We start from the raw sequence: 22,774 nt of genomic DNA, 5'->3' as shown, positions 1-22,774 counted from the left end.
GGTACGGAGTACAATGTACGTACCGAGACCAAGGTACGATGTAGTAGTGACGAGGGGCAAGGCACATGACCAGGCGGGGTTCCCCAAGGCTCTCAGTCAACGACCCACAAGCACCAGTCAGTCTCGGTTCGATCTGCGCTGTACAGTTAATCTGGACAAGTTTCCTCGTCCGAACACAGTACATGTAGGTAGTCTTCACCACACGTCGTCATCACCAATTGCCATTCGTCGCCTTTCTCATCCGAAAATACATTCTCATCTTACAAGATGCATCTGTAAACTCCCGTCTCCAAAACAAGTGTCCTCCCTTCCTAGCTATCAGGCTCCAAGGACACCTACCCCACCCCACCACCCCTCACAAGAAGTCTGGATCTACGATGTACCTGGTACAAAGTACCGCACGATAACCCCTCAGTCAGTGTCCGTGTGTGCGCTCGCGTGTCTTGGCTTTGCGCCCGATAAGGCTTTCTTTCTATCGCGGGCCGTTTTCTGTGGCCCCCTCCGTGTCGCTACGCTACCACAACCTGCTACCTCTCTTACCTCATCGCAACGAGGAACACGCCTGATTCTTCACCCAAGACCACTCTCGGTCTCCTCGAGACATCGCCGTTTTGTCTGCGGTTTTCACCAAAATATCACCATTGCGCATCTTGCCCCACTCGTAAACCGCGCACGTCGCTTGAGTCTCCTCCACCCCTCGCTGTCATGTCGTCCTCGTCGCCCCAGCTCAACGGCCAACCTCTGCGATCGGCCATGAAGGTTGACGACGATAACGACAAGCCATCCTCGGCCACCGCCCCTGGGAAAGGTCAGTCCTCGCCTCGAGCTCGCCCATCGTAACCTGAAGTCTGCAGGCTCCTCACACCCATCAAGCGGTGTGGTGTGAACCCCCCTTATTTTTTCGGAAACTGGAAGAAGCCTGCGCATACCAGCAGTCGAGCCGCCGTGGCCACTCGCCCACGTATGCTTCTTGCCCTGGGTCGCGCGGTGACGCCTCGCGCAATCTTGCAACCCAAAATGTCATGGGCGCCCCTTGATGGACCGGTATCGTCGCTGGGCTTACAAAACTTGAGAAAGTTCATGCCTTTGCTAACCCTGTCGCAGTCGTCCAAATCGCCGAGCCAGAGGCTGACACCGCCCCGCTGCCGCCCAACCCACCATCTGCTGATCATCAGGCTCATCACAAGAGGCAGTACGCCGCCAACATGGCCAAGAGACTGACCGGCCGTATGGGTCTCACCTCGTCATCTCGATCCTCCCCGGTCCTGGAGCCATCATCGCAACCTCCATCCTCCGCCGACGATTCTTCACCTGCAGGAGGCCCTGCCCCCGCCATCGCCCAGCAGCACCACCATCATCGCCATGGCCAGAAGCACTACTACGAGAGCCAGAAGCTGCTCGCTCAGCTCCATGACTGGCTGGAGCACGAGCGCAAAAAGAAGGCCTCTCGCAAGACTAAGACCTCATCTCGTCGCCGCTCGCCCCATTCCAAGCCTAAGAAGGAGCTGTCACCGGCCCCCGAACCTGCAGCCGCTGCAGAGGCAGCAGACCCGGCGATGCCTCGTTCTCGCTCCGACTCGATCGATTCCGACTCGAGCGACGTTTCGTTCGACAGGCTGCAGAAAATCATCGAGGACAGCATGGCATCCATGGGCATCAACTCGGTTCCTCAGATGGCCCCCAAGGTTGGCAGGCGCCCTTCCGCCCGTCTCAGGAAATCGCAGTCGCGCAGCTTGCTTCAAAGAACGGCGAGCTCCGACACCGACTACTTTGGCGACGACGTCGTCGTGCCCACGTGCGATGCTGTCCTTGACAACTCAAAGACTCTCAGCTACAACGGCGGCGGCAAAAGCACCGACGACTTGACCCTCGGCCACAAGGCAGACGACAAGGAAAAGGCCTGGGCCACGTTCAAGAACGAGATCGTGCGCCTGACCCACACACTCAAGATCAAGGGGTGGAGAAGGGTCCCTTTGGACAGCGGCAACAGCGTCATTGTGCAGCGCCTCAGCGGAGCCCTGACCAACGCCGTTTACGTCGTGTCCCCCCCGAAGACCTCGGCGAGAAGGTGACGGGCAAGAAACCCCCGCCGAAGCTCCTCCTGCGCATCTACGGCCTCGAGCACCTCATCGACCGCGAGAACGAGCTCACCGTGCTCCGGAGACTAGCGCGCAAGAAGATCGGCCCCAGGCTCCTCGGGTGCTTCACCAACGGCCGCTTCGAGGAATACTTCAACTCCATCACCCTCACCCCCAGCGACTTGCGCGAGCCCGAGACCTCCAAGCAGATCGCCAAGCGCATGCGCGAGCTGCACGTGGGAATCGACGTCTTGGACCGGGAGAAGGACGAGGGCCCCGCCGTGTTGAAGAACTGGGACACCTGGCTGCGCAACGTCGAGAAGAAGATCCTGGCCCTCGACGAGAGTGTCCGGAGGGGCAACAGCGTGTTCCGAGGCTCCGGCTACGTCTGCGGCGTCGAGTGGCAGCAGTTCAAGGAGCTGTACGACAAGTACCGCGAGCTAGTCATCAATGCCTACAAAGGCCCCCAGGAGATCCGCGAGCGTCTTGTCTTTGCCCACAACGACGTAAGTCCAGCAACCACCCCCATGTCCTTCCCCACCCCCTCCCCCCTGAAATGCAGAACAGAGGTGACTGACTGCCCTTCAGACCCAATACGGCAACATCCTGCGCATGCGGCCCGACGACGAGAAGTCGCCCCTGCTGCAGCCCGCCAACGAGCACAAGCAGCTTGTCGTCATCGACTTCGAGTACGCGGCCGCCAACGTCCCCGGCCTGGAGTTCGCCAACCACTTCACCGAGTGGGCCTACGACTACCATCACGAGACGCTGCCCTTCCGCTGCAACACGGTCCGCTACCCGACCATCCAGGAACAGCGCCGCTTCCTCAAGGCCTACGTCGAGCACCGCCCGCTGTTCTCTCACGGTGGCGCCTCCACTCCGCGTCTCGCCGCCACCGACGTTCCCGCCGGCAGCACCACCCCGGCCCTCCTGCCGACCAGCTCCTCGAGCTCCATCGTCGAGTTCATGCTCGACGCCCGCGTGCCGCCGAACCACTGGAAGGAGGAGGAGCGCCGCGCCGAAGAGGCGACCGAGGCCGAGGTCAAGGAACTGTACGAGGAGACGCGTCTGTGGCGCGGCATCAACAGCGCCCAGTGGGTCGCCTGGGGCATCGTCCAGGCCAAGGTGCCCGGGTTCGAGTCCCCGGAGGAGATTGAGCAGCAGGAGAGGCAGGCCCAGAGCGAGGCCGCCGCAGCCGCCGGCGACGCCGAGGCCAAGGCCGAGGTCCAGGCCGCCGCAGACGCCAAGGACGAGGGCGACGAGTACGACTACCTGAGCTACGCCCAGGACCGCGCCTTCTTCTTCCTCGGCGACTGCGTCATCATGGGTCTTGTACGCAAGGAGGAGCTCCCCGAGGACGTGCAGAGCCGGCTCAAGATTGTGGATTTCTGAAGGGGGGGGGATGGCAAGCAAGCAAGCAAAGTTGGGTTAACGTACCCAAACCTTGTGTGACCTCCAATATCCGGTGAGGTGGGGGGAGGGGGGAACTGTTTGTTCACGTAGTTCCAACACATTTAGATTGTTTGGAGGCACATTACACAGCATAGCACAGCAAAGCACAGCAAAGCCGAATATTTGATTTTATTTTTATTTTTTTCCTTGTTGGTGTTTGAAAAAAAGAAGAATTGTGGCATCTTGTTTGTATTATTGCCGCCACACGGCGTCGGGAGGTGCAATAATCGTTTTTGCCTTGCATCACATGGCCATTGGGCATTCGCTCTCTGCCTGCCACGTGCCTGAAAGAAAAGAAGTTGTAGGAGGGAAAAAAGAAGAAATAAAAATAAAAAGTAAAAAGTCTACCCATCTACCGACAACGTTCTTTTGCCACCACCCACACTCAGCCCAGCTTGTTGTACCGCTCCCTGGCCCTGTCCTGCACCGTGTTGACGTACTCGGCGTAGCTGTTGGTCGTCTTGCGCTGCGCCAACTCCGCCGCGTCGCCCAGGTTGCCGCCCTCGGCGCCGAGTCCGACGCCCTCCTGGTACGCGTGCGTAGCAATCACCTCGGTGCGCCCGTCGCCATTGGCGCCGAGGCCCTGGCCCGCACTCCAGCCCATCTTGGCCAGCATCCCGGCACCCTTGGACTGCGGTGGCGGTGGCGGCCGGGCGGCCGCTACTGCTGCCGTTGTCGTCTTCTTCTTGGTGGCTGTTGCTGTTGTTGTTGCTGCTGCTGCTGCTGCTGCTGATGAGGGCTTGCCGCCATGCGGCGGGACCTTGGGCTTCGCCGGCTGATTAAAGACCTCTCTACGTTCCTTGGCCCGGTCTCGGTACTGGGGTCCCGATTCCTCGCCCCCCTTGGGCTGCTCGTCCGCCTGCTTCGCCGCCATCCTCTTGTCTCGGGCAGCCAGGCGGGGCTTGGCGGCCTTGACCTTGTCGTCGTCCGCCATGGCGTTCTTGTGGTTCCTCGATTTTTCATGCGTGTTGAGGTCGTCCAAGGTCTTGTATTTCATCATGCAGATCAGGCAGCAGATCTTCTCGCGGTCGACGTACGACACCGCTGCCTCCGCCGTCGATGTTGGGTCTGGGGTTCCGCTGTCGGTCGTCGCTGCGGGCACAGATGTCGGGCCTCCAGATTCCAGCGCAGCCTCGCTGGGTGGCGTGGCCGTCGGTGCCGGGGACTTTGGCAGGCTCGCTCCCGACAGCGAAATTTTGATCGGGCCGGCTGAAATCGCGTTTGAGCCGGACAGCGAGATCTTGACGGGCGCGCGCTCCTCGGACCGTCGCGGGTCGGCGCCGTTGTCGTTCCCGGTGGAAGCGTCCGCAGCCCGCTTGCCCTCGTGGATTTCGTCATGCCGCCTCTGCCAGAACGCCATTTGGCCAGCCATCGGTACAGACTTCTTGGTTGATGAGGAGGCCAGGTTTCCATCTGCCTTGCGCTTCTTGTTCTTCTTGGACTCTTCATTCGCATCAGTCTTGCTTCCGTCCGTAGCGGTGCCGCCGGGAGGGGCCTCGGTGATGACTCTTTCGCTGGGGTAGACGTGCGGCTCCCAGTACTTGACGCGGAGGGCCGGGTTGAACAACGGGTTGAAAGAGACGCGCTCAATGGCACGAGTGACCTCGCGGAGTTCTGGCACAAAGACGCCGAGATGGATGGTGGAGACCGTCACGGGTTCCGAGGCAATGGTGAATTCGCGCATCATCTTGAACTTTTTCATCGCTGCCAAAGCATCCTCCACGGTCCAGAATTCGGCGAACCCAAAGTTGAAGGACTCGTTCGTGTCCTGGTCTCGCATCAGGAAGGTGCGATGCAGCGAGCCTGGCCTGGCACCGTATCCAGATGCGTCACCGGTAGGCGCAGTAGACTTGAGCTTCGGCTGGTCGCCGGAGCCCTTCGAGGCCGCCGGCCTCTGCACTAGTTGGAGCTTTGCGGCGCCCGCTGAGAACACATCCTCGTTGACCGAGGGTGCCAACGGAAAGAAGACCAAAATCTGTGAAGGGGTGTCAGCGGCATCGCTTTCGCCCGTCAGCAGATGCCGGTATTGCGATGGATCTACCAAGGTTAGCACGAGGTTACCGAGCAAGCACGCATGCAACGACCAAGGCGCAGACAGCATACCTGTAGGCGGACCACCGCAGTTTTTGCAGCGGTTTCTCGTTGCGTAATTTGAAAAGTCGCACGTGGGACAGTTCCAGTTGGGCGTTAGGCCGGCGCGACTATCCCGCTCGGCGTCGTCGCGGTTCCTGGCGTAATGAATGTAGATGGAGGTCATTCCATCGGCGTCACCATCCACCAAACCGGCAAAGTCAAGCACCAGCTTGGGGTAGTTCTCTTTGACGAAGTCGATGGCGTTTTCGACGCTGCCGAACTGGACGAAAGCACGGCGTTGGCCTAGGATGGGGGGGTCATGAGCGGCTGCGGAGGGGATTTCGGGAGGGACGTCCTTACCTCGTCCAGAAGGAAGGCGAATGTCGACGGCTGGATATCGGGAAAGACGGGCTTGTCCGAGAAGGCAGTCTCTGACGTCGTCCAAAGATAGGCCAGTGGGTAGGCCTTCGAGGATCACAGTATCACTGGGAGCACCAGCTTGTCGAAGAGGCGATGCAGAACGATCGCGACGAGGATAACGACCTGGGCTGCCACCTGGAGAGGTGGAAAGATGACGAAAATCCTCGTCAGAACCATATCGGGCATCATGGCGGCGAGGACCATTGTCGTAGTAAGAGCGAGGGTAGCCCCGGCCACCTCGATCGTGACGACGTGGTCCGCGGTCGTGGCCGTCATGTGGGTGAAGTAGCGGAGGGTCTTCATGACGGCGATCCATATCGTCATGCCCAGGACCGCCTTGATCTCTCGATCCAGGACGTGACTGGTAGGCCTCGGACGGCGGTCCATGATAGTAGCGATCGTAGTCTCTGGCGCGGTGCTCTGTGGTGTCACGGTCCCAGTAGCGATCCCGAGAGCGATCGGGGTCGCGTTGACGGGCGTCCTCTGCGGCGTAGCTGTCGTCGTCGTCGTCGTAGGACAGCTCGAGGTTGTTTCTGGGGGGAGACCTAGAGGCGTCTCGTCGTCCCGTGGGGAAGTTAGCGGAAGCTCAAACCAGCCAGACGTTCTGCGGATGGTCATGTCCCCCGCAGGCTCAGCTTAGTCTCTTTACCCTGCCGCGTCCGATGGCCGTCGTTGTGTGGATGGTGGTGATTATGATCTCGCAGAGGGGATCTTTGCCGATCGTAAGGTCCCCTCTCGGTCGAACGATGGGTGCCCTCGTACATGATTGCAGGTCGCAAGAAGACGGGGTGATGTTGCACTGTGGGTAGGTACGCGGATTTCGAAGGAAATGCGACCGTCTCTATAGACTTTTCTTTGGCGGTTTCGGCGGGAAACAGAAGAAGAAACGAGGCGAGGGGAGTCGAGTCGAGTCAAGGCACGCGGCGCTGAGCCCCTGGATCCGAGGCAAGCGGCCAGACCGTGTGCCTTTTTTTTTTTTTTCGATCTTCTTTTGTTGCTTCAACTCGGCAGTGAATTTATCGGTGGAACAAGAATGCCGAGCCGCCTCGGTGTGTCGGAGGGGCGAGGTTGAAGAAGGGACGATACGATACGATAAATCGATCTGATCAATGTTTGCTGGGCTGGCCGAAGCTCAACCTCATGCCGCCCGCCCTGGACTGTACGCAGTGTGCATACAGCCTTACCTTATCTGTCTGTGTCGCTTAGTCATGCGGGGTCTCGGAGCAGGGTTCTCGATAACAGATGGCCGGTGGCGCTTACCCTCTGCATTACCTAAGGTTTGTAAGTACCTCTACGCCATATCTGGGAGCAGAGTACATATCGCACTGAGCGCCTCTCTGTAACACAAATCTAGCAGAGGCCGGCCAGTGGAGGGGATGGACTTAGTAACGACCAGCTGGGCGAAGTCAAGGGAGCCGGGATGGTTTGATGGTGAGTTAACTGGTTTACTCGGTAAGCATATTTCAACGGTAAATAAGAGTTTTGTCATCGTCTTCTTCCGTTTTCAGATACCTTTCAGGAACGCGTTCCGTCGCCCTCTCACTAAGAAAGACGTCAAACCCCGCAGTTCTGCTCTTAGCGGGCAGCGGACCCTCCATTGTCGAATCGAAGCAGGTGACGGAATCGTCAAATCACTGTTCACGGGGAAAGGAAGACACACCTACCTACCCTCAGCATCGTCTATTATTCCATCCCATATAGCCCGAAGCCATAGCCGAAGCCAAGATCCAGGGCAACTCACGCAATGGAACCGCAAGATCGCGGGCCGTGGGAGGCTTCGGAGGGCCCCTGTTACGTCGCCCTCACCTACGACGTCCTCGACGCCGCGTCCGTCATGAACCGAGTCCGCTCGCCGCAGGCCGGAGCCATCGTACTCTTCTCCGGCACCACGCGCGACAGCTTCGGCGACAAGCCCGTCAAGGAGCTGCAGTACAGCGCCTACATCCCGCTAGCCCTGCGCACCATGCTGTCCATCGCCAAGGGCGTCCTCGAGAGGCACGGCCTCAAGGGCGCCGCCATGGTCCACCGCCTCGGCACCGTGCCCATCGGCGAGGAGAGCATCCTGATCGCCGTGTCGTCGCCGCACAGGCAGGCGGCCTGGAGGGCGGGCGAGGAGGCCCTGGAGGAGTGCAAGGCCAAGGTCGAGGTGTGGAAGCGGGAGGAGTTCCACGGCGAAGAGGGCGTGTGGAGGGCGAACCGAGACGGCATCGCGGGGCAGAAGGTGCCCGACGCGGAGAAAGAGGCCGGGGACCAGACGCAGCCATGATCCCATGATTCCGCGGCTCTCGTTTAGAAACGGAAAATCCAAATGGTTCCGTTCTCCGCCCCCTTGCTTGTCAACAATCAACTTTCAACCATGCATCTTCATCATCTTCATCGTCATGTCCAAGAGAGACAACCCCCCAAGCATTGCCGACTTCAGCCAGTATCCAAATACACCCTTTGGCAGGCTACCAGTGGCGACTTGTTTACTAACGGTGCCATCGGCGGAATGTTGAGAAATTGAGCGCATGCCGCGTTCCGGTATTTAGGAAGCTCCTTGACTCGAGAAGAGAAGAAGGAGAGACATGCTGCGAATGCTGTTTGGCCTGGCCAAGTCTCGATCGCGCGTGTAAGCCGTGCGACACTGGAAAGCGTCGGTCGGGATGGAACAGGCCGGATCTGGGTAGCCGGAAACCAAGCCCGGCACTCCGTGGCATGTCATCGCATACGGCGCGAAGATTGCTTTGTTGCCAGGCCGTGCATGCACCCCCCCATTGGCCCCGGCACCTTTACAGACATTCCCGCCGTGTCACCGGTACGCAGCGTTGAGAATGCAAACAACGCCTACCTGTGGTCGATCTGGCGCGAGACATTGAAACTCTTGCATGTTTACATGTATGCTGGGCAACTCTTGGCAGCGCCGAGAAAAGCCACCTCCATTGTGGACAAACTGTTTGCCCCTTCGTTCCCCCAAAACCTCCATTCTTCTTCTTCTCTCTCCTCTACTTCCCCTATCAACTCACTCATCGCTCCCGGTAAACAAACACAAGCAGCGCCAAGCCAGAGTTGTGGACCGAGATTCGAAATGCCTTGTGCTGGACTCTCCACCGCCCGCCATCTCTCCCCTTGTTTGGAACGGCACCGAGTGCGCCGCCTCCCTCCGGCTCAGCATCCCCGGATGAGCGAAGCCCTTGGGAGATCATCGTCGGTCGCCTGGCGCGCGCTGGATGTGATGGAAGTTTAGTCCTCAGTCTCAGCGGAGGGGCGGCACACTCTCCCATGTGGAGCAGCCATTTCCTACAGGCTAGCTCCAATGGTCCAAATTCAATCTCGAGACGGGACTACATACGCCAACCCATAATTCCGGATGAGATGCGAGCTCCCCCCCCGGTCCTGTGAGGACAGAAAAGAAAGGGTGGTCCCGCCACTCGTTTCTGGGCGGGAATAGCGCCCTTGCTTTCTTCGTCCTTCTTCTCCGTCATTGTCGTCGAGTTTCCGCTGTTCATGTACTGCTGCGAATTACATAGTAATTGTTGCCGGAGCCAGGGAGATCTTGCACACGCGGGTTTCCGAGTCTCCGCATCGTGAGCTTCCTCTGGGAGGGCGGAGCAGCAACAGGGTACCGAGACTAGCCTCCCGGAACAACCACGACAGAGAGGCACCGATCGGCTGCTGTATACCTAGCTAGTTGCCTAACCTAGGATGAGACTATGCAGGGCTTTCGCCCTCTTGGCCGTGACGCACGAGGGCGCCTCGCAAAAGGTCGTCTCGGCCAGCTTCCACCGGGTCCAGTTCCCGCCTGACCTGGAGCAGATGACGCGCCGCGACACCCCCAGCCTCGCGGCCATCAACAACATCACCGGCGGCGGGTACTACTCGACGGTTCAGGTCGGCACGCCGGGCCAGAAGGCCATGGTGCAGATCGACACGGGCAGCAGCGACACGTGGATCCTCGACAACCAGGCCGATCTGTGCTCGAGCCGCTCCCTGCAGCGCCAGTACGGGACGGGCTGCACCGAGAGCTTCAACTCGAGCATGAGCTCCACCTTCAAGCTCGTCAGCGCCAACGACTTCGACGTCGCCTACCTCGACGGCAAGCGTATCCGGGGGGACTACATCCAGGACGTCGTGAGCTTCGGCGGCAAGACCATCAAGGACCAGCAGCTGGGGCTGGCCGTCCAGACGGTCAGGGCCGCGGGTCTCTTGGGCCTCGGACTCACCGGGGGCACGACGTCGAAGCGCGAATACCCCACGATCCTCGACAACATGGTCAAGCAGGGCCAAATAGGCCGGAAAGCCTACAGCATCTGGCTGGTACGGATAACAGCCCGTCTCCTCTCCTATCCTCCTCGTCGGGCCTCAACCCCCCTCCCTTTGCTAACCCGTGAAAAAAACTTTGCAGAACGACCTGTCTTCGGCCGAGGGGATCATACTTTTCGGGGGCGTCGACACGGAAAAGTACATTGGCAAGCTCACGACGCTCCCGCTCGTCAATGACTACCAAACGGGCAAGGCCACCAGCTACAGCGTGGCCCTGACGGGCGTCGCGATCGAGGCGCCCGGCCAAAAGGCGGTGGAGATGGCGGCGGCGGCGGCGGGGGGGGGCTCGTTCAACGCCTCGACGGTGCTCGACTCCGGGGCGACCGTGTGCCTGCTCCCGGACCGGCTGGCCAAGGACATCTGGGCCAAGTACGGCGTCCTCGACAGGGGGTACGGCGTCCTCGACTGCGCGTGGAGAGGACCGCAGGGCGAAGGCCACGTCGTCGAGTTCGAGTTCGCCGGGGGCGGGGGCGTCCGGATCCGCGTGCCGCTCGAAGAGATGGTGCTCGACAGCCTCGGCGGCGTCGCCCAGGGCGGCAGCGTGCCGTTCGACCGGCCGTGCCTGTTCGGGATCCAGAGCAGCGCGACCTTTGGCGTCGAGGGCGACGGGTTCGCCCTCCTGGGGGACACGTTCCTGCGGAGCGCGTACGTCGTGTACGACGAGGCCAACCGGCAGATCGGCATCGCCCAGGCGAACCTCAACGCGAGCCGGTCCCACGTCATCGAGCTCCGCGCCAACGAGACGGCGCTGCCGACCGCCACGGGCCCGGCGGGCGGGGACGCTGATACCACGTCGCCGCCGGTCATGACGACGACGACGACGACGGCCGCGGGCGAGTCTGCGGCGCCGACGGCGAGCGAGTCCGCGAACGCGGCGGCGCCGCGAGGAGGCGCGACGTCCTGGGGGCCAGGCGGGTCTTTCGTCACGTCCTTCGTATCTGTGTTCGCCGCGGCGGGTGCAGTGCTTCTGGCGGTTTGAGGGCCATGGCTTTTGTTACCTTGGCTTACGTTGGTATAGGCACTTGGCACGCCGTCAGAGATGCTGGTTTCTGCCAGTGGGTTTTATTCGCATTGCTGACGGAGTTTTGGGGGGGGTGAAGCATCTTGTCCAGGCACTGCCAAAAAGGAAAAGACTCAATACATAATCCTAATAGCCATTGTTTCTCTCTTTTTTTTTTCTTTTTTTTTTCGGCATGAGTATGATTGATGCGACTGTAGACTTCGTCCCGCTGTGACCGTGACATCTCCCCCGGTCGTGGCGTGACCCAGGTCGTCGTCCCAAGCCAACGGTGCGTTGTCGTTGTGGTAGAGTTTAATATAAGCCCGTTGGTTGACGCGCACCGGTGGAGTGGCCGCATCCGAGACCTTCCGAAAGTTTTTTTTCCTTTTTTTTTCTTTTTTTCTTCATGCGCTTTTCAACCACTCGTGTGCTAACCCGGTTTGCGGCTTTTCACATTCACCCCTCCACTCATTTTTCCCTCCCGAACTCGGCTTCCCATTGATTCATCCTGCTCTCGAATCATTCACCAGAGATACCCATCGGGAGGTCCCCTTTTTGCAATTGAGCATTTATTTCTCCAAGCGCCGTCTTGGACCAGTTCATCCTTCGAGCTCTCCCAAACTCTCACTTTGGAAAACCCGTCTGCCCCTCCATCGGAACCCCTCCAAGGAGAGAAAAAAAAGAAGAAGAAAAAGAACACAGACCAGTTGATTTTACCCCTCCACCCCACTCACTCTCTCACTCACACTCACATTCACACTCACACTCTCACTCACATACACGCTGTGCAACACACACTCGACGCACTCGACCACAATGGCCACCGCCAGCGTCACCTCCGTCGGCCTCACCGGCCTCAAGAAGATCGGCCAGGGCAAGGTCCGCGACGTCTTCGAGGTCGACGACAAGACCCTCCTCTTCGTCGCCTCCGACCGCGTCTCGGCCTTTGACGTCGTCATGAAGAACGGCATCCCCGACAAGGGCGCCATCCTCACCCACGCTTCCGTAAGTGGAAAACCCGAACCCTCCCCCCCGTCGTACCGTACTTCAGACGCAACGCCGTTCCATCTCTCTCTCTCTCTCTCTCTCTCTCTCTCTCTCCCCCCGAACCTTTTTGTTCTACTTTACTTTCGTGCTAAAGCAAAGCCCGTACCGGGAACCGTAGGCCCACTGGTTCAAGGTCCTCTCGGACCGCGTCCCCGGCCTCAAGACCCACTTCCTCACTCTGGACCCCCCGGCCGGCCTGCCCGCCGCCGACGCCGCCCTCATCAAGAACCGCTCGATGCAGGTCCGTCGGCTCAAGGTCATCCCCCTGGAAGCCATCGGTACGTATCGCCACCTCTCACTCGCCTCCCCTCGGCTGACAACCCTCCCCCGGCCAGTCCGCGGCTACATCACCGGCTCCGCCTGGAGCGAGTACAAGGCCAAGGGCACGGTACACGGCATCCGGGTGCCCGAGGGCATGCAGCAGTCGCAGGCCTTCGAGACGCCGCTGTACACGCCCAGCACCAAGGCCGAGCAGGGCGAGCACGACGAGAACATCCACCCGGACGAGGCGGCGCGGATCGTCGGCGACGCGGCGCTCGCGCGGCGCGTCGAGGAGCTGGCCCTGGCGCTGTACTCGGCGGCGCGCGACTACGCGCGCGAGCGCGGCATCATCCTCGCCGACACCAAGTTCGAGTTCGGCGTCGACCCGGACACGGGCGACGTCGTCCTCGTCGACGAGGTGCTGACCCCCGACAGCAGCCGGTACTGGCCCGCCGACGGCTACGCCGTCGGCCGCGACCAGGAGAGCTTCGACAAGCAGTTCATCCGCAACTGGCTCGTCGAGCACGCCCTCAAGGGCAAGGAGGGCGTCGAGCTGCCCGAGGACGTGTGCCGCGCCACGGCGGACAAGTACAAGGACGTGTTCGTCAAGCTCGTGGGCAAGAGCTTCGACGAGGTCATCGCGCAGTCGTGAGAGATTGGGGAGGGTAGAAGCATGCGGTTTAGGAACGGTGGTTTTTTTTTTTTTTTTTTTCCGGGGGGGTTTTATTTTTTTTCCATGTCAGAGGCTTGATGCTGGCTGCTCGCCTTGCGATGTGTTTAGTACGGAAGAATGAGAAACAAAATAAAAATAAAAAATGAACGAGAGATTGCGATCAATTGTTTGTTGGTGTTGGCGGCCGCCTGCACGAGAGACTCGCGCTGCTGATTTCATGGCCGGAGGCCAAGGAACCATCTAAGCATAGCCAATGCACTGTTTTATATCTGACCCCGTTGTTCCAGGCGATCCCCTTGTAGACAACCCAAATTCGCCCTTACTATAGCGCTTGTTTCCGGGTTCGAAACCCGGACACCTCTCATATAGCTCTTGGGCGCCCGCTTACGTATCATCAGATGAACACGGAGTTGAACCCTGGCCCAAGGCCTGGACGCGGCCCTGTGTCATGAGCGAACTGTAATATAAGTCCCGCCAACAATGGGCGATGGTCTTGTCTAACTCTAGGGGCATCTAGCACACACCGTCTACGCGTCCAGTTTCAAGCGGTCCAGCACCGCGTCGATCTTTCCGAGCAGGATCTGGTAGTTGATCGCGTCCGACGCGAACTCGTCCTCGGCCACCTCCCCGCCCAGGGTCTTGACGCCCCCGTCACCCTGGCCACCGTCCTCCGCAGAAGGTACGGCGGGTGCCACTTCCCGAGGGCTGGCAGCAGCAGCAACGCGCTCGCCCTTCTCGTCGACCTGCCGCTCGCTCTCCGCGGCGAGGGTCTCGGCTACGGCGGCGTCGATCTCGCCCTCCTCGTCCATCATCTCGTCCAGGTTGGCGTCCTCGAAGCGCAGGCGGAAGCGCTCGCCCAGGTAGTACCGGATGTCGTCTAGCAGCTCGATCGTGTCCGTCTCCTGGCGGTCTCTGATCCTCTCGGCGCTCTCCTTGATGAGCTCGCCGAACTCGGGCTCGTCGATGTAGTCCTCCAGCCGGTCGGCGAGGTACCGCGCGGCGAACTCCTCGAGGCGCTGCACCCTCAGGTCCCAGGCGGCGTGGATCACGTCGTAGATATTGACGGGCTCCATCTCGGGCTGGCCCGCCCCCTCCCTGTCCGCCGGGGCGTGGGTGCGGTCGGCCCACACGTTAGCGTTACCGCTGCCCAGGGTGCTGATGGCTTGCGCCGCCTTGGTCTTGAGCTTGTCGAGAAAGAGGATGTCGGCCGTGTACAGCAGGTCCAGGGCGAGGTCCAGCGGGCAGTCGACCTTTTCGGTGTAGAGGAAGGTGAGGACGATCTCGAGGACGTCGGGCGCGCAGTCCACGCTGACGACGTGGAGGTGCTCCGAGTCCTGCGCCTCCTTGAATTCGCTGGAGAACATGGTCTCGAAGTACGGGCTGCGGATGAGCATCGCCTTGTGCACGGGGTAGACCACTGACTTCCTGGGCCTCCGCTTCGGCTTGTCGCCGTTGGCGGTCGGGCCGAGGGGGATGCCGTTGAGGTGGACGACGTCGTCCGCGTCGTCCGCGTCGTCGTCCGTCCCGTCGCCCTCGGGCTCGTGCGCGCAGAGGAGGCAGTCGGCGAAGATAGAGTTGTCGTGCCGCCACTTGACGTCGGCCACCCGCTTCGTCTCGACGACCATCTTGTGGCCCAGGACCTTTTCGCGGTAGAACCGCTCGACCTGGCCCTGCGCGCGCTTCACCTCGTCCTCGTACCGCTGACGCGCGAGCCGACGGTCGTTGCCGGCGAGGATGGCCTCCCAGAGCTGGTCGATCTCGAGGTGCTTGCTCAGCTTGTCGATGCCGGTGAGGACCTCCTCCTCCGTCACGGTGCTCTGGGCGTTGAGCACGTCCCTCGGGACCTCGCCGAGGTAGAGGTAGCGCAGGGCGACCTGGAAGGACTCGAGCGGGAGGGTGGGCGGCAGCCTCCAGGTCGTGGTGTCCGGGGCGTCGGCCAACTTCTTCCTGAAGTAGGGCGTCCGTGCGGCCAGGAGGAACTTGTGCAGGTCGAAGGACTGCGCTGCCGCGATCAAGCTAATGTCGGTCGTCTTGGGGACGTGCTTTGTGAGGAGGCTGGTGATGTGTCCCGCCCAGGGTTGCAAGGGGTCCGTGGATTTGGAGTAGTCGTACTCTAGGAGAAGATTCCGTATCTTGTCATTGAGGGCGTTGTATATGCATCGCTCTCCTTGGAATGTGTTTCTCTCAGCCAGAGCACCTATTCGGGGACCCCCCCCCCCCCCGTCAGCGACGCTCGTATTGAAGCATGGGGTGGTACTCGCCCGAATCCAGGAGCAGCTTTACGAGCTCCAAGTGACCACAAAGGCTTGCCTTGACAGCGGCGCCCAATTAGTGACATGCCAGCCATGTCCTCCTCACCGGGTGGCACTCACAATAATCAGAGGGGTGTAGTCAAAGCGGTCCTTGCCGTTGATGTTCACACCGGCCGAGATGAGTTCTTGACACGTTTTCAAGTCACCCCTTCTGCAGGCCAGCAAGAAGGCCTCGAACTCGACTGATTGGTCCAAGGGGTTGTCCTCTCTCAGCACGCCATTTTTGATCAATTCTTTCTCGTTTTTGAGCTGTATTTCGAGTTCGTCTTTCCGAAGCACCATCGTGAAGGCGTTGCTTGGAAGAACAGTCCAGCAATGTGTCTAGCCAATACCCCAGCAGAACGAGACCAAAGAGGCAAAATGCACCAAAGAAGAGGATATATCCCAGAAAATCGCCTCAAGATTCGCACACAATCAAGGAGGAGAACGAGGTGTTGATTCACTGGTCACGTCAAGTCCGATATCTCCATGTTCTAACGAGTCGCCTCCGCACGGACCACGTGAGACCTGCCTACTAGGAACCTGCCTAGGTAGGTGTGTATGTACATAGTATCCGTACTCCGTACTTTCCTTCCCATTGTGCATCATCATCGGGCGCCCCACTTATTGACCCCTCGGTGTCCTTATCGATAAGAGCTGTCCTGATCTGGCCAGAATAGTGGGTCCCAGTGACGCAGGAAAGGAATATCTCACATCCGGCACTAGTGCCGTTGCCATGGCATCCACCCCCTTGTTTACCCGAAGCTCCATCCTGTTAGTGCCCATGCAACCAGCAACCAGCCTTCGTTCACCAGCTTTGACTTGCTGTGCACTTTCCCGGTCAACCACCACCAACAAGCTACGATACTAACAACAGCAGGTTCGCGACGACGCCTTCAACTGCTCCTCAACTTCTATGGATACAAACAAAGATCCCCTCTAATCAAGTTCATCGCGCGTTGTGTCCAACATGACCTCAGAGGCGGATAAGTACGAGGTGCTGGAGAAGATCGGTATGCACACCCCGTTCACAAGCTTTTCACCCCCGTGATGCGATCCATTTCAGCAGCTTCCCGACTGACGCATGCAATCAAACAGGCCATGGATCCTTTGGAGTGATCCGCAAGGTTCGGAGAAGGGTCGACGGCCTCGTCATGTGCCGCAAGGAAATCAGCTATCTCAAGATGTCGCAAAAGGAGCGCGAGCAGCTCCACGCCGAGTTCCAGATCCTGTCTACCCTCCGCCATCAGAACATCGTCGGCTACTACCATCGCGAGCACCTCAAATCATCGCAAGACCTCCACCTCTACATGGAGTACTGCGGCAACGGCGACCTGGGTCGCGTCATCAGAGACCTCGCAGTCAAGGGCCAGCGCGCCCAAGAGTCATTCGTGTGGAGCATCTTCTCGCAGCTGGTTACTGCCCTCTACCGGTGCCACTACGGCATCGACCCCCCGAGGTCGGCAGCAACGTGCTCGGCCTCTTCAGCACCGCTTCCAAGCCCAAGCCGCCGCCCGGCACCATGACCATCCTGCATCGCGACCTCAAGCCCGAGAACGGTACGTTTCGTCGCCCCGCCAGCCGACGTCGTGTTTTGCTAATAACAAGATAGTCTTCCTGGGCGAGGACAACTCGGTCAAGCTTGGCGACTTTGGCCTGTCCAAGATGATCCAGTCTCACGACTTCGCCTCCACCTACGTCGGCACGCCCTTTTACATGTCGCCCGAGATCTGCGCCGCCGAGAAATACACCCTCAAGTCCGACATCTGGTCTCTGGGATGCATCATCTATGAGCTCTGCGCTCGCGAGCCGCCCTTCAACGCCAAGTCGCACTTCCAGCTCGTCCAGAAGATCAAGGAGGGCAAGGTGTCGCCTCTGCCCAGTTGCTATTCGAGCGAGCTGATGGGCACCATCAAGGACTGTCTGAGGGTCAACCCCGACCACCGCCCAGACACCGCCCAGCTTCTCAACCTTCCCGTCGTCCGGCTGATGCGAAAGGAGAGGGAGGTTGTCGAGCTCAACAAGGTCGTCAAGACCAAGGAGGAGTCTCTGGCGCGTCGCACCAAGGAGCTTGAGGACAAGATGGCCGCCTTCGAGGCCGATAAGGCCTCTGTCCGACAAGAAGTCGACAGCTCACTACGGAGGGAATGGGAGGTCAAGGCCCGTCTCGAGATCGACCGACAAATCAACACGGAAATCGAGGCCCTTCGTAAGAGGTTTGAGAGCGAGGTGCAGGCTCGCGTCGAGGCGGAGCTGCAAAAGAGGGCCGTCGAATCCGCCCAGGCACAAGACCTCGGCAGCTCCCTGACAAAGTCCGAGTACCCGCGGTCGTCAGTTGGCAACGGCAGCGGCGATGAGGAGCTCTCGACCTCGACTGACCTCACCGACGTCTCTACCGACAGTCCCCTCACGAACAAGAAGGCCACCCGCACGCCCTTTGGTCGAGCCCAGACCATGTTCGTCGGCGGCATGGGCACTCCCATGGACATTGAGATGGCGTCTCCTTCGCCCATCAACATTGCTTCTCTATCGCTGTCTCCTCGACGCACCGCCGCCACCAGAGTACCGAACCTTAACAGCGGAAACATCTTCTCTGAAAACACGGGCGGCGCGTCGAGCGATCCCATGTGGGACCTCCGCGATAACATCAGCCTCGACTCGGACGACGAGGACGTTGTCCCCTCGCCGACGCGCAACATCAAGTCGAGGCAGAACCCCTTCACCTCCAAGGATCGCCCGGTCCTGTCCTCTCAGAAGTCGGTTCCCGTGGCCCGAGTCAAGCCTCAGTTCTCGGCGACCGGCCTGAACCAGAACAAGACGTTGCCTACTCTGCCCAGCGTGGCTTCCAACCCCGACTTGGGCCGTGGTCTCCGCGAGCGGAACCAGTCTCCCCACCGCCGATTGACTAAGATTCCTTCGGCGGCCAACTTGACTAGCACGAGCGGCAGCGAATCGCCCGGCAGTCTTTCCCGCAAGAACTCGGCCAAGAAGGATCAAGAGCCCCTTGGCAAGCTCGCGGCCAAGAACAACATCAAGGGCAGAACGCTGGTCGAGCTCCAGCAGGCGCGGGCGGGCGGCCGTCCGCTTTCGGCGGTCGTGTCTGGCGGCGAGAACGTCAGCCCCAAGAGGGCGTTCAAGGACCGCATCGCGGAGCGTCGGGCCAGTGGCGGCGAGCCCGTCGCGGTGTGGGATCCCGAGCGGGACGAGATGCCCAGTCCGTTCCTGGTGCGACGCAAGCCCATGGCCAGAGTCTAAGATGATTTCTTTTCTATCGGCATAAACACGAGCGTTGGGTGGCGAAGATACCAAAGCATGCACAAGAGTCATTCATAGGGGTGTCGTTCTGTTATTTTCTTTCCTTGCTTTTTCTTTGCTGTTGTCACCAACTCTCGCTATCATCCCCTCTCTCCTTTGTTCTGGCGGCACCGCCTTAAAAAAACAAAAGTTGGAGGCCACTCGGATGGAGGTAATTGTGTGTGGTTTATTCACAACAATCCTGGGTCCCGGTGATGATCCGACGGGACTCTCGAGTTGCACACACTTTATGAAGATGATTTTCAGAAGGTGTTGGGTTGGGACGGAATGGTGTTGCAGGACTCGGCTGGGTGTCATTTTCAACATTGCAGACGCTGTCTAACCGGCGTTGGGTAGATTGATTTGTTTTGCGGACGGACTATACTTTGTACAAGTTGCATCATGGTTCCCAGGTGTAGTTTTATTACGGACGAGAGACAATATCCACCTCTCTTCGAGCATCTTCCTCTTGCGTTGCTGTTTGCCTCACCTCTTGTGTGTGATGCCACCCCCCCCCCCTTCCCCGCCTGCTCGATCTTGCAGACCTGCCCGTACAACGGTATGCAATACGATATCTCTGTACGCCTCAGCCTCCTCACGAGTTACTTACTCTATGCGGAGGTACATACACAGGTCATCTCCGAGACATGCAGTCGTTTTCCACCGCGCACGAAGCACGATGTCGCCCTCAAAAGCATATATATGTCAAGAAGTCCAAGACATTCCGGGGGTGCTAAGGGGGTTTGGCTTATTGGCCAAAGGGCCTGGGAAAGGGCCATGCGACACGAGACACACACTCACCGGCGCCATCCCATTCCAGATGGCCTCGAGAGGACCCGACGCCATGTTGTCTCCTCGGTTCTGGCAGCGCTGCTCTGTCGCGGCCAAGACACTACAACGGGCCCTAAAGCGCAGCGAATCATTGATGGGGGGGGGAAAAACGCACATTTGCTTTTCTGGTTGTCGTTGTAAGCTTCTGGTAAGCAAGATCGTCCCCCAATACGACCCCCCTGGACCGACCTCCCCCCCCTTTTCTGCATGGCGCCACGTTAAACATGCATCCCACGCCATCGTATCTTCGTCTAACCATGATCTCATACCTCGTGACTTCGCAAGAGGACCTTTGAGGATCGACGCGCATCAAAGGGGAAGGGGCCCCGGCTGTTCGAAGTGCCGAGTGGGCTACCGGTATGACATGCACGCACATCCTATATCCAAAAGAAAAACACCACGGGTACACGAGAGCTTCTTAACACGACCCCCCCTCGCGCGCATCACCTACCTAGCGCGCGGTGAGGCAGATCAGTTTGGGGGGGGAACTGCCGGTACATGATAATATGAGAGAGGGCGCAGCGCAAGGAGAGCTCGAACAATGGTATGGTGTTTGGTGATCGTCAATCGCTAAGGGGAGCACCATACGATCAAACGACGACGTACCTGATTGCGGGCGTCTGATTCATTAGTTCCGTCTTGTTTTTTGACAGACGGGACGGTGGGCCGCGGAGGGGAGACGCCTGTCTAGCTTGCTTTGGATCGACATACACCATCATCTGCTTCCCGCGTTGACAGCTCAACGCTGGCTGTGCGCTTGTCAACACGGTGGTGAGTATCCGTAGAGCACACGGTTGATTCCGTCGGCTCGCTCGTGTGTGCTGGGCCTAATTCGATTTAGGATTGGCGCTCTTTCGACATGTTTGCTTTTTCGTGCCTCGCTTACTTGCTCTCTCCCTTGCTCACTCTCTCTCTCCCCTTACCAGTGCAGCGACCTTGCCGAGGGATCCCTCGGGATCGTCTCGCATGTGATAAACCCGGGAAGCATGGGAGGCATTGGGCACGGAGATGCTTCCCATGAGAGAGAGAGAGAGAGAGAGAGAGAGAGAGAGAGAGAGAGAGAGAGAGATGCAGCTTTTTTTTTCTTTCTTTGCGGTTTAAAATTCAGCCTCTAAAGAAGAAAAGGGGTCCGGTATCCCCTCGACTCCGCCCCCCCCCCGGCCCCCCCCGGGTCAACGGAGGCCAGGCCGCCTGAGGCAGAGAGAGACTCGGCGTGCGGATGGTTCGCTCTTTGTCTACGCTGACATGTGTCGCTAGCGTCTCGAGACACGCGAGGAGAGGCTAGCGAAGTGGTTGTCCAAGTCGGACTAGTGCCCCTGCAGAAAGGAGACATGGCCTGGGGCAATTGGAGGTTAGACATGCGGCTACATACTGCCTTGCTTTCCCAATATGGCAGGACGGTTCGAAGGGGAAAGTCAGATTTATCACATCACGATCGTGATGAAGGGGGAGATGGACGAGATCTAGACCAAATGAGGGTTGCCATACCGGTAACCTTGAAGTCTCTTTAGACCCTAGAAAGTTAGACTGTGCACGGGGTAGGAAGACGGCCCTTATCTTGCTGTGTCTTACGCACTAGTTCGTATAGACTAACGACGGTTTGTCTCAGGGGGAGGAAAGAAGAAGAAGAAAAAAAACAAGCGATGAGCCTCAAAGAGGAGACGGCCCAACGACATTTCTTCCGTCGCCGCCGTGACACTGGCGTGTTCCCGTACCAAACCACCGCCATCGAGAAGGACGGAGGAGGGCCATGCGAAGAAAGGGCAAGCTCTCTCCCTCCCTCTCCCCCCCCCTCCCAAAACGCGGTGTCTCAAGCCACGCAAAGGCGACGACAGAACCGGCTTCTAGCCGGAGACTTGCGAGCTTCGAACGCCAGCCATAACGGCAGCTAGAAGAATACCGACGCGCGGCCTAGAGCACTCAAGGGAGCGAGCGAGCGTTTCTGTCTCTCGTTTTCGTGGCGCCCCTCCCCCCGCGGGTGAGACAGACATGCGCGAGGGGGGGGGAGGGGAGGAAAAAACAAAACACCACATGCGAAGTCGTCGAGGTTGGCCGTTCCACCAAACTGTCCATGAAGCAAGCCCTAGAGAGGCCAAAGACCCTTTCTCTCTCTCTCTCTCTCTCTCTGTCTCTGTCTCTCACACTTCACCAATTAAGCCGACCACCTATCAACAACCCCGGGGGTGTGCCCCTGCCGCCAGTCGTGACAATTCTTGTGTCTCCGGCGAGGGGAAAGAAGTTTCTTCTCCCTCGGGAGATCCTACCGAGAACAGAAGTGACGTCCGCGTCGCGGGATCGCCAATACGTTGGTCTCTCGGGGTTTGTCAAGCTTCAACATGCAGCCGGGTGGTGGCAGGGCGTGGAGCGACAGCGGGAAACAAACATTGCTTTTCTTCTTCTACCCTCGAGACCTTCTTTTTTTTTTTGCCAACCTTTTCCCAAATGCGAGCACCACGGTGATATATGTAAGGACCACGTACTACACCACTCGGGCTTTTCTTGCTTTTTCCTCTTGTTTAACTTCTTTCTTTCGTCTCGCCTGTCTGACAAGGGTAACCGTCACACGTTCTAAAACAAGGTTGGAGGTCCAGATCGACCGCCGACATTAGCATGACTGACGACGTTCGAATCGGGTATTGTACCACCCTGTCCACTCCCCCCCCGGAGACCCATGTATGGCATGTATGCATATGCTCCTACATCCAAGCGGCCGGGGAGGGTTTGAACGAACGAACAGCCCAAAAGGGAGGGAGGGTGAGAGAGAGAGAGAGAGAGGGGATGAACTGAAAGCAACCGTGATGCAGGGCGTAGGGGAACGCCGTCAAGGGGGGCCAGCAGGTCAGTCTACTACTAGCAGCATCCGCAAGCCACGAGGTCGCTTGTCGAGAGCTCGGAGCACCGTATGGTATGGTCCCTTTCCGGGTCGATCTTTCAAATGTTTGCTAATGCAAGGCGCGTTTGCGGCACAGCGCAGCACAGTCGCGCGGAAGAGGTAGGGGGCGCCGGAGGGGGGGGGGACACGTTCGGACGTCGACCAGTTATAGAATTGGGA

General features: G+C 59.1%; 10 protein-coding genes across 10 annotated transcripts; 8 read left to right on the top strand and 2 right to left on the bottom strand.

Annotated features, from left to right (window-relative positions):
• Positions 1-523: 523 nt before the first annotated feature.
• On the top strand, positions 524-3,649 carry LY79DRAFT_558826 (kinase-like domain-containing protein). The gene is made up of 4 exons (XM_060558212.1): positions 524-808; positions 1,105-2,036; positions 2,069-2,584; positions 2,667-3,649. Exons 1-4 carry the CDS (start codon positions 706-708, stop codon positions 3,468-3,470), a joined length of 2,355 nt encoding a protein of 784 aa, XP_060412360.1. The 5' UTR covers positions 524-705; the 3' UTR covers positions 3,471-3,649.
• Positions 3,650-3,915: 266 nt separating this feature from the next.
• On the bottom strand, positions 3,916-6,641 carry LY79DRAFT_591547 (G-patch domain-containing protein; the record flags this gene model as incomplete). Its single annotated transcript, XM_060561291.1, has 4 exons — positions 3,916-5,567; positions 5,634-5,883; positions 5,964-6,014; positions 6,090-6,641. 4 exons carry the CDS (start codon positions 6,639-6,641, stop codon positions 3,916-3,918), a joined length of 2,505 nt encoding a protein of 834 aa, XP_060412359.1.
• A 782-nt stretch (positions 6,642-7,423) lies between these two features.
• LY79DRAFT_270815 (Molybdopterin biosynthesis MoaE) lies at positions 7,424-8,331 on the top strand. Its single transcript, XM_060552021.1, has 2 exons — positions 7,424-7,475; positions 7,575-8,331. The coding sequence occupies exon 2, from the start codon at positions 7,768-7,770 to the stop codon at positions 8,287-8,289; it is 522 nt and encodes a 173-aa protein (XP_060412358.1). The 5' UTR covers positions 7,424-7,475; positions 7,575-7,767; the 3' UTR covers positions 8,290-8,331.
• Positions 8,332-8,651: 320 nt separating this feature from the next.
• LY79DRAFT_270780 (uncharacterized protein) lies at positions 8,652-9,298 on the top strand. Its single transcript, XM_060552019.1, has one exon. It carries the CDS (start codon positions 8,767-8,769, stop codon positions 9,247-9,249), a length of 483 nt encoding a protein of 160 aa, XP_060412357.1. The 5' UTR covers positions 8,652-8,766; the 3' UTR covers positions 9,250-9,298.
• Positions 9,299-9,707: 409 nt separating this feature from the next.
• On the top strand, positions 9,708-11,304 carry LY79DRAFT_518953 (eukaryotic aspartyl protease; the record flags this gene model as incomplete). Its single annotated transcript, XM_060555083.1, has 2 exons — positions 9,708-10,319; positions 10,408-11,304. The coding sequence occupies 2 exons, from the start codon at positions 9,708-9,710 to the stop codon at positions 11,302-11,304; spliced, it is 1,509 nt and encodes a 502-aa protein (XP_060412356.1).
• A 386-nt stretch (positions 11,305-11,690) lies between these two features.
• On the top strand, positions 11,691-13,436 carry LY79DRAFT_558814 (saicar synthetase). The gene is made up of 3 exons (XM_060558211.1): positions 11,691-12,330; positions 12,491-12,650; positions 12,708-13,436. Exons 1-3 carry the CDS (start codon positions 12,142-12,144, stop codon positions 13,283-13,285), a joined length of 927 nt encoding a protein of 308 aa, XP_060412355.1. The 5' UTR covers positions 11,691-12,141; the 3' UTR covers positions 13,286-13,436.
• LY79DRAFT_558810 (BTB/POZ domain-containing protein) lies at positions 13,437-16,143 on the bottom strand. The gene is made up of 3 exons (XM_060558210.1): positions 15,679-16,143; positions 15,568-15,616; positions 13,437-15,503 (listed from the first exon to the last, which is right to left on the bottom strand). The coding sequence occupies exons 1-3, from the start codon at positions 15,898-15,900 to the stop codon at positions 13,834-13,836; spliced, it is 1,941 nt and encodes a 646-aa protein (XP_060412354.1). The 5' UTR covers positions 15,901-16,143; the 3' UTR covers positions 13,437-13,833.
• A 424-nt stretch (positions 16,144-16,567) lies between these two features.
• LY79DRAFT_591542 (kinase-like domain-containing protein) lies at positions 16,568-18,852 on the top strand (the record flags this gene model as incomplete). Its single annotated transcript, XM_060561290.1, has 4 exons — positions 16,568-16,610; positions 16,696-17,029; positions 17,065-17,156; positions 17,210-18,852. 4 exons carry the CDS (start codon positions 16,568-16,570, stop codon positions 18,850-18,852), a joined length of 2,112 nt encoding a protein of 703 aa, XP_060412353.1.
• Positions 18,853-19,525: 673 nt separating this feature from the next.
• LY79DRAFT_558807 (uncharacterized protein) lies at positions 19,526-20,791 on the top strand (the record flags this gene model as incomplete). Its single annotated transcript, XM_060558209.1, has 3 exons — positions 19,526-19,870; positions 20,236-20,493; positions 20,564-20,791. Coding segments are annotated over 2 exons (456 nt in total), but the record flags the coding sequence as incomplete, so codon positions are not given.
• Positions 20,792-21,704: 913 nt separating this feature from the next.
• On the top strand, positions 21,705-22,745 carry LY79DRAFT_270658 (uncharacterized protein). The gene is made up of 2 exons (XM_060552018.1): positions 21,705-22,627; positions 22,692-22,745. Exon 1 carries the CDS (start codon positions 21,794-21,796, stop codon positions 22,292-22,294), a length of 501 nt encoding a protein of 166 aa, XP_060412351.1. The 5' UTR covers positions 21,705-21,793; the 3' UTR covers positions 22,295-22,627; positions 22,692-22,745.
• The last annotated feature ends 29 nt before the right edge of the window (positions 22,746-22,774 follow it).

The sequence above is a fragment of the Colletotrichum navitas genome (genome assembly GCF_030913465.1).
Source record: "Colletotrichum navitas strain CBS 125086 chromosome Unknown LY79scaffold_45, whole genome shotgun sequence".
Taxonomy (NCBI): Eukaryota; Fungi; Ascomycota; class Sordariomycetes; order Glomerellales; family Glomerellaceae; genus Colletotrichum; species Colletotrichum navitas.
This window is presented reverse-complemented; position numbering and strand designations above follow the sequence as displayed.

Excerpts from the sequence above, each read along its gene's own strand:
- LY79DRAFT_558826 (XM_060558212.1), top strand. The coding sequence starts at position 706 with ATGTCGTCCTCGTCGCCCCAGCTCAACGGCCAACCTCTGCGATCGGCC. Across the intron at positions 2,037-2,068 it reads CCCTGACCAACGCCGTTTAC|GTGACGGGCAAGAAACCCCC; the intron begins GTCGTGTCCCCC and ends CTCGGCGAGAAG. Across the intron at positions 2,585-2,666 it reads TTGTCTTTGCCCACAACGAC|ACCCAATACGGCAACATCCT; the intron begins GTAAGTCCAGCA and ends ACTGCCCTTCAG.
- LY79DRAFT_270815 (XM_060552021.1), top strand. The coding sequence starts at position 7,768 with ATGGAACCGCAAGATCGCGGGCCGTGGGAGGCTTCGGAGGGCCCCTGT.
- LY79DRAFT_270780 (XM_060552019.1), top strand. The coding sequence starts at position 8,767 with ATGCACCCCCCCATTGGCCCCGGCACCTTTACAGACATTCCCGCCGTG.
- LY79DRAFT_558814 (XM_060558211.1), top strand. The coding sequence starts at position 12,142 with ATGGCCACCGCCAGCGTCACCTCCGTCGGCCTCACCGGCCTCAAGAAG. Across the intron at positions 12,331-12,490 it reads CCATCCTCACCCACGCTTCC|GCCCACTGGTTCAAGGTCCT; the intron begins GTAAGTGGAAAA and ends CGGGAACCGTAG. Across the intron at positions 12,651-12,707 it reads CATCCCCCTGGAAGCCATCG|TCCGCGGCTACATCACCGGC; the intron begins GTACGTATCGCC and ends TCCCCCGGCCAG.
- LY79DRAFT_558810 (XM_060558210.1), bottom strand. The coding sequence starts at position 15,900 with ATGGTGCTTCGGAAAGACGAACTCGAAATACAGCTCAAAAACGAGAAA. Across the intron at positions 15,617-15,678 it reads ACTACACCCCTCTGATTATT|GCAAGCCTTTGTGGTCACTT; the intron begins GTGAGTGCCACC and ends GCCGCTGTCAAG. Across the intron at positions 15,504-15,567 it reads AAAGCTGCTCCTGGATTCGG|GTGCTCTGGCTGAGAGAAAC; the intron begins GCGAGTACCACC and ends GTCCCCGAATAG.
- LY79DRAFT_270658 (XM_060552018.1), top strand. The coding sequence starts at position 21,794 with ATGAAGCAAGCCCTAGAGAGGCCAAAGACCCTTTCTCTCTCTCTCTCT.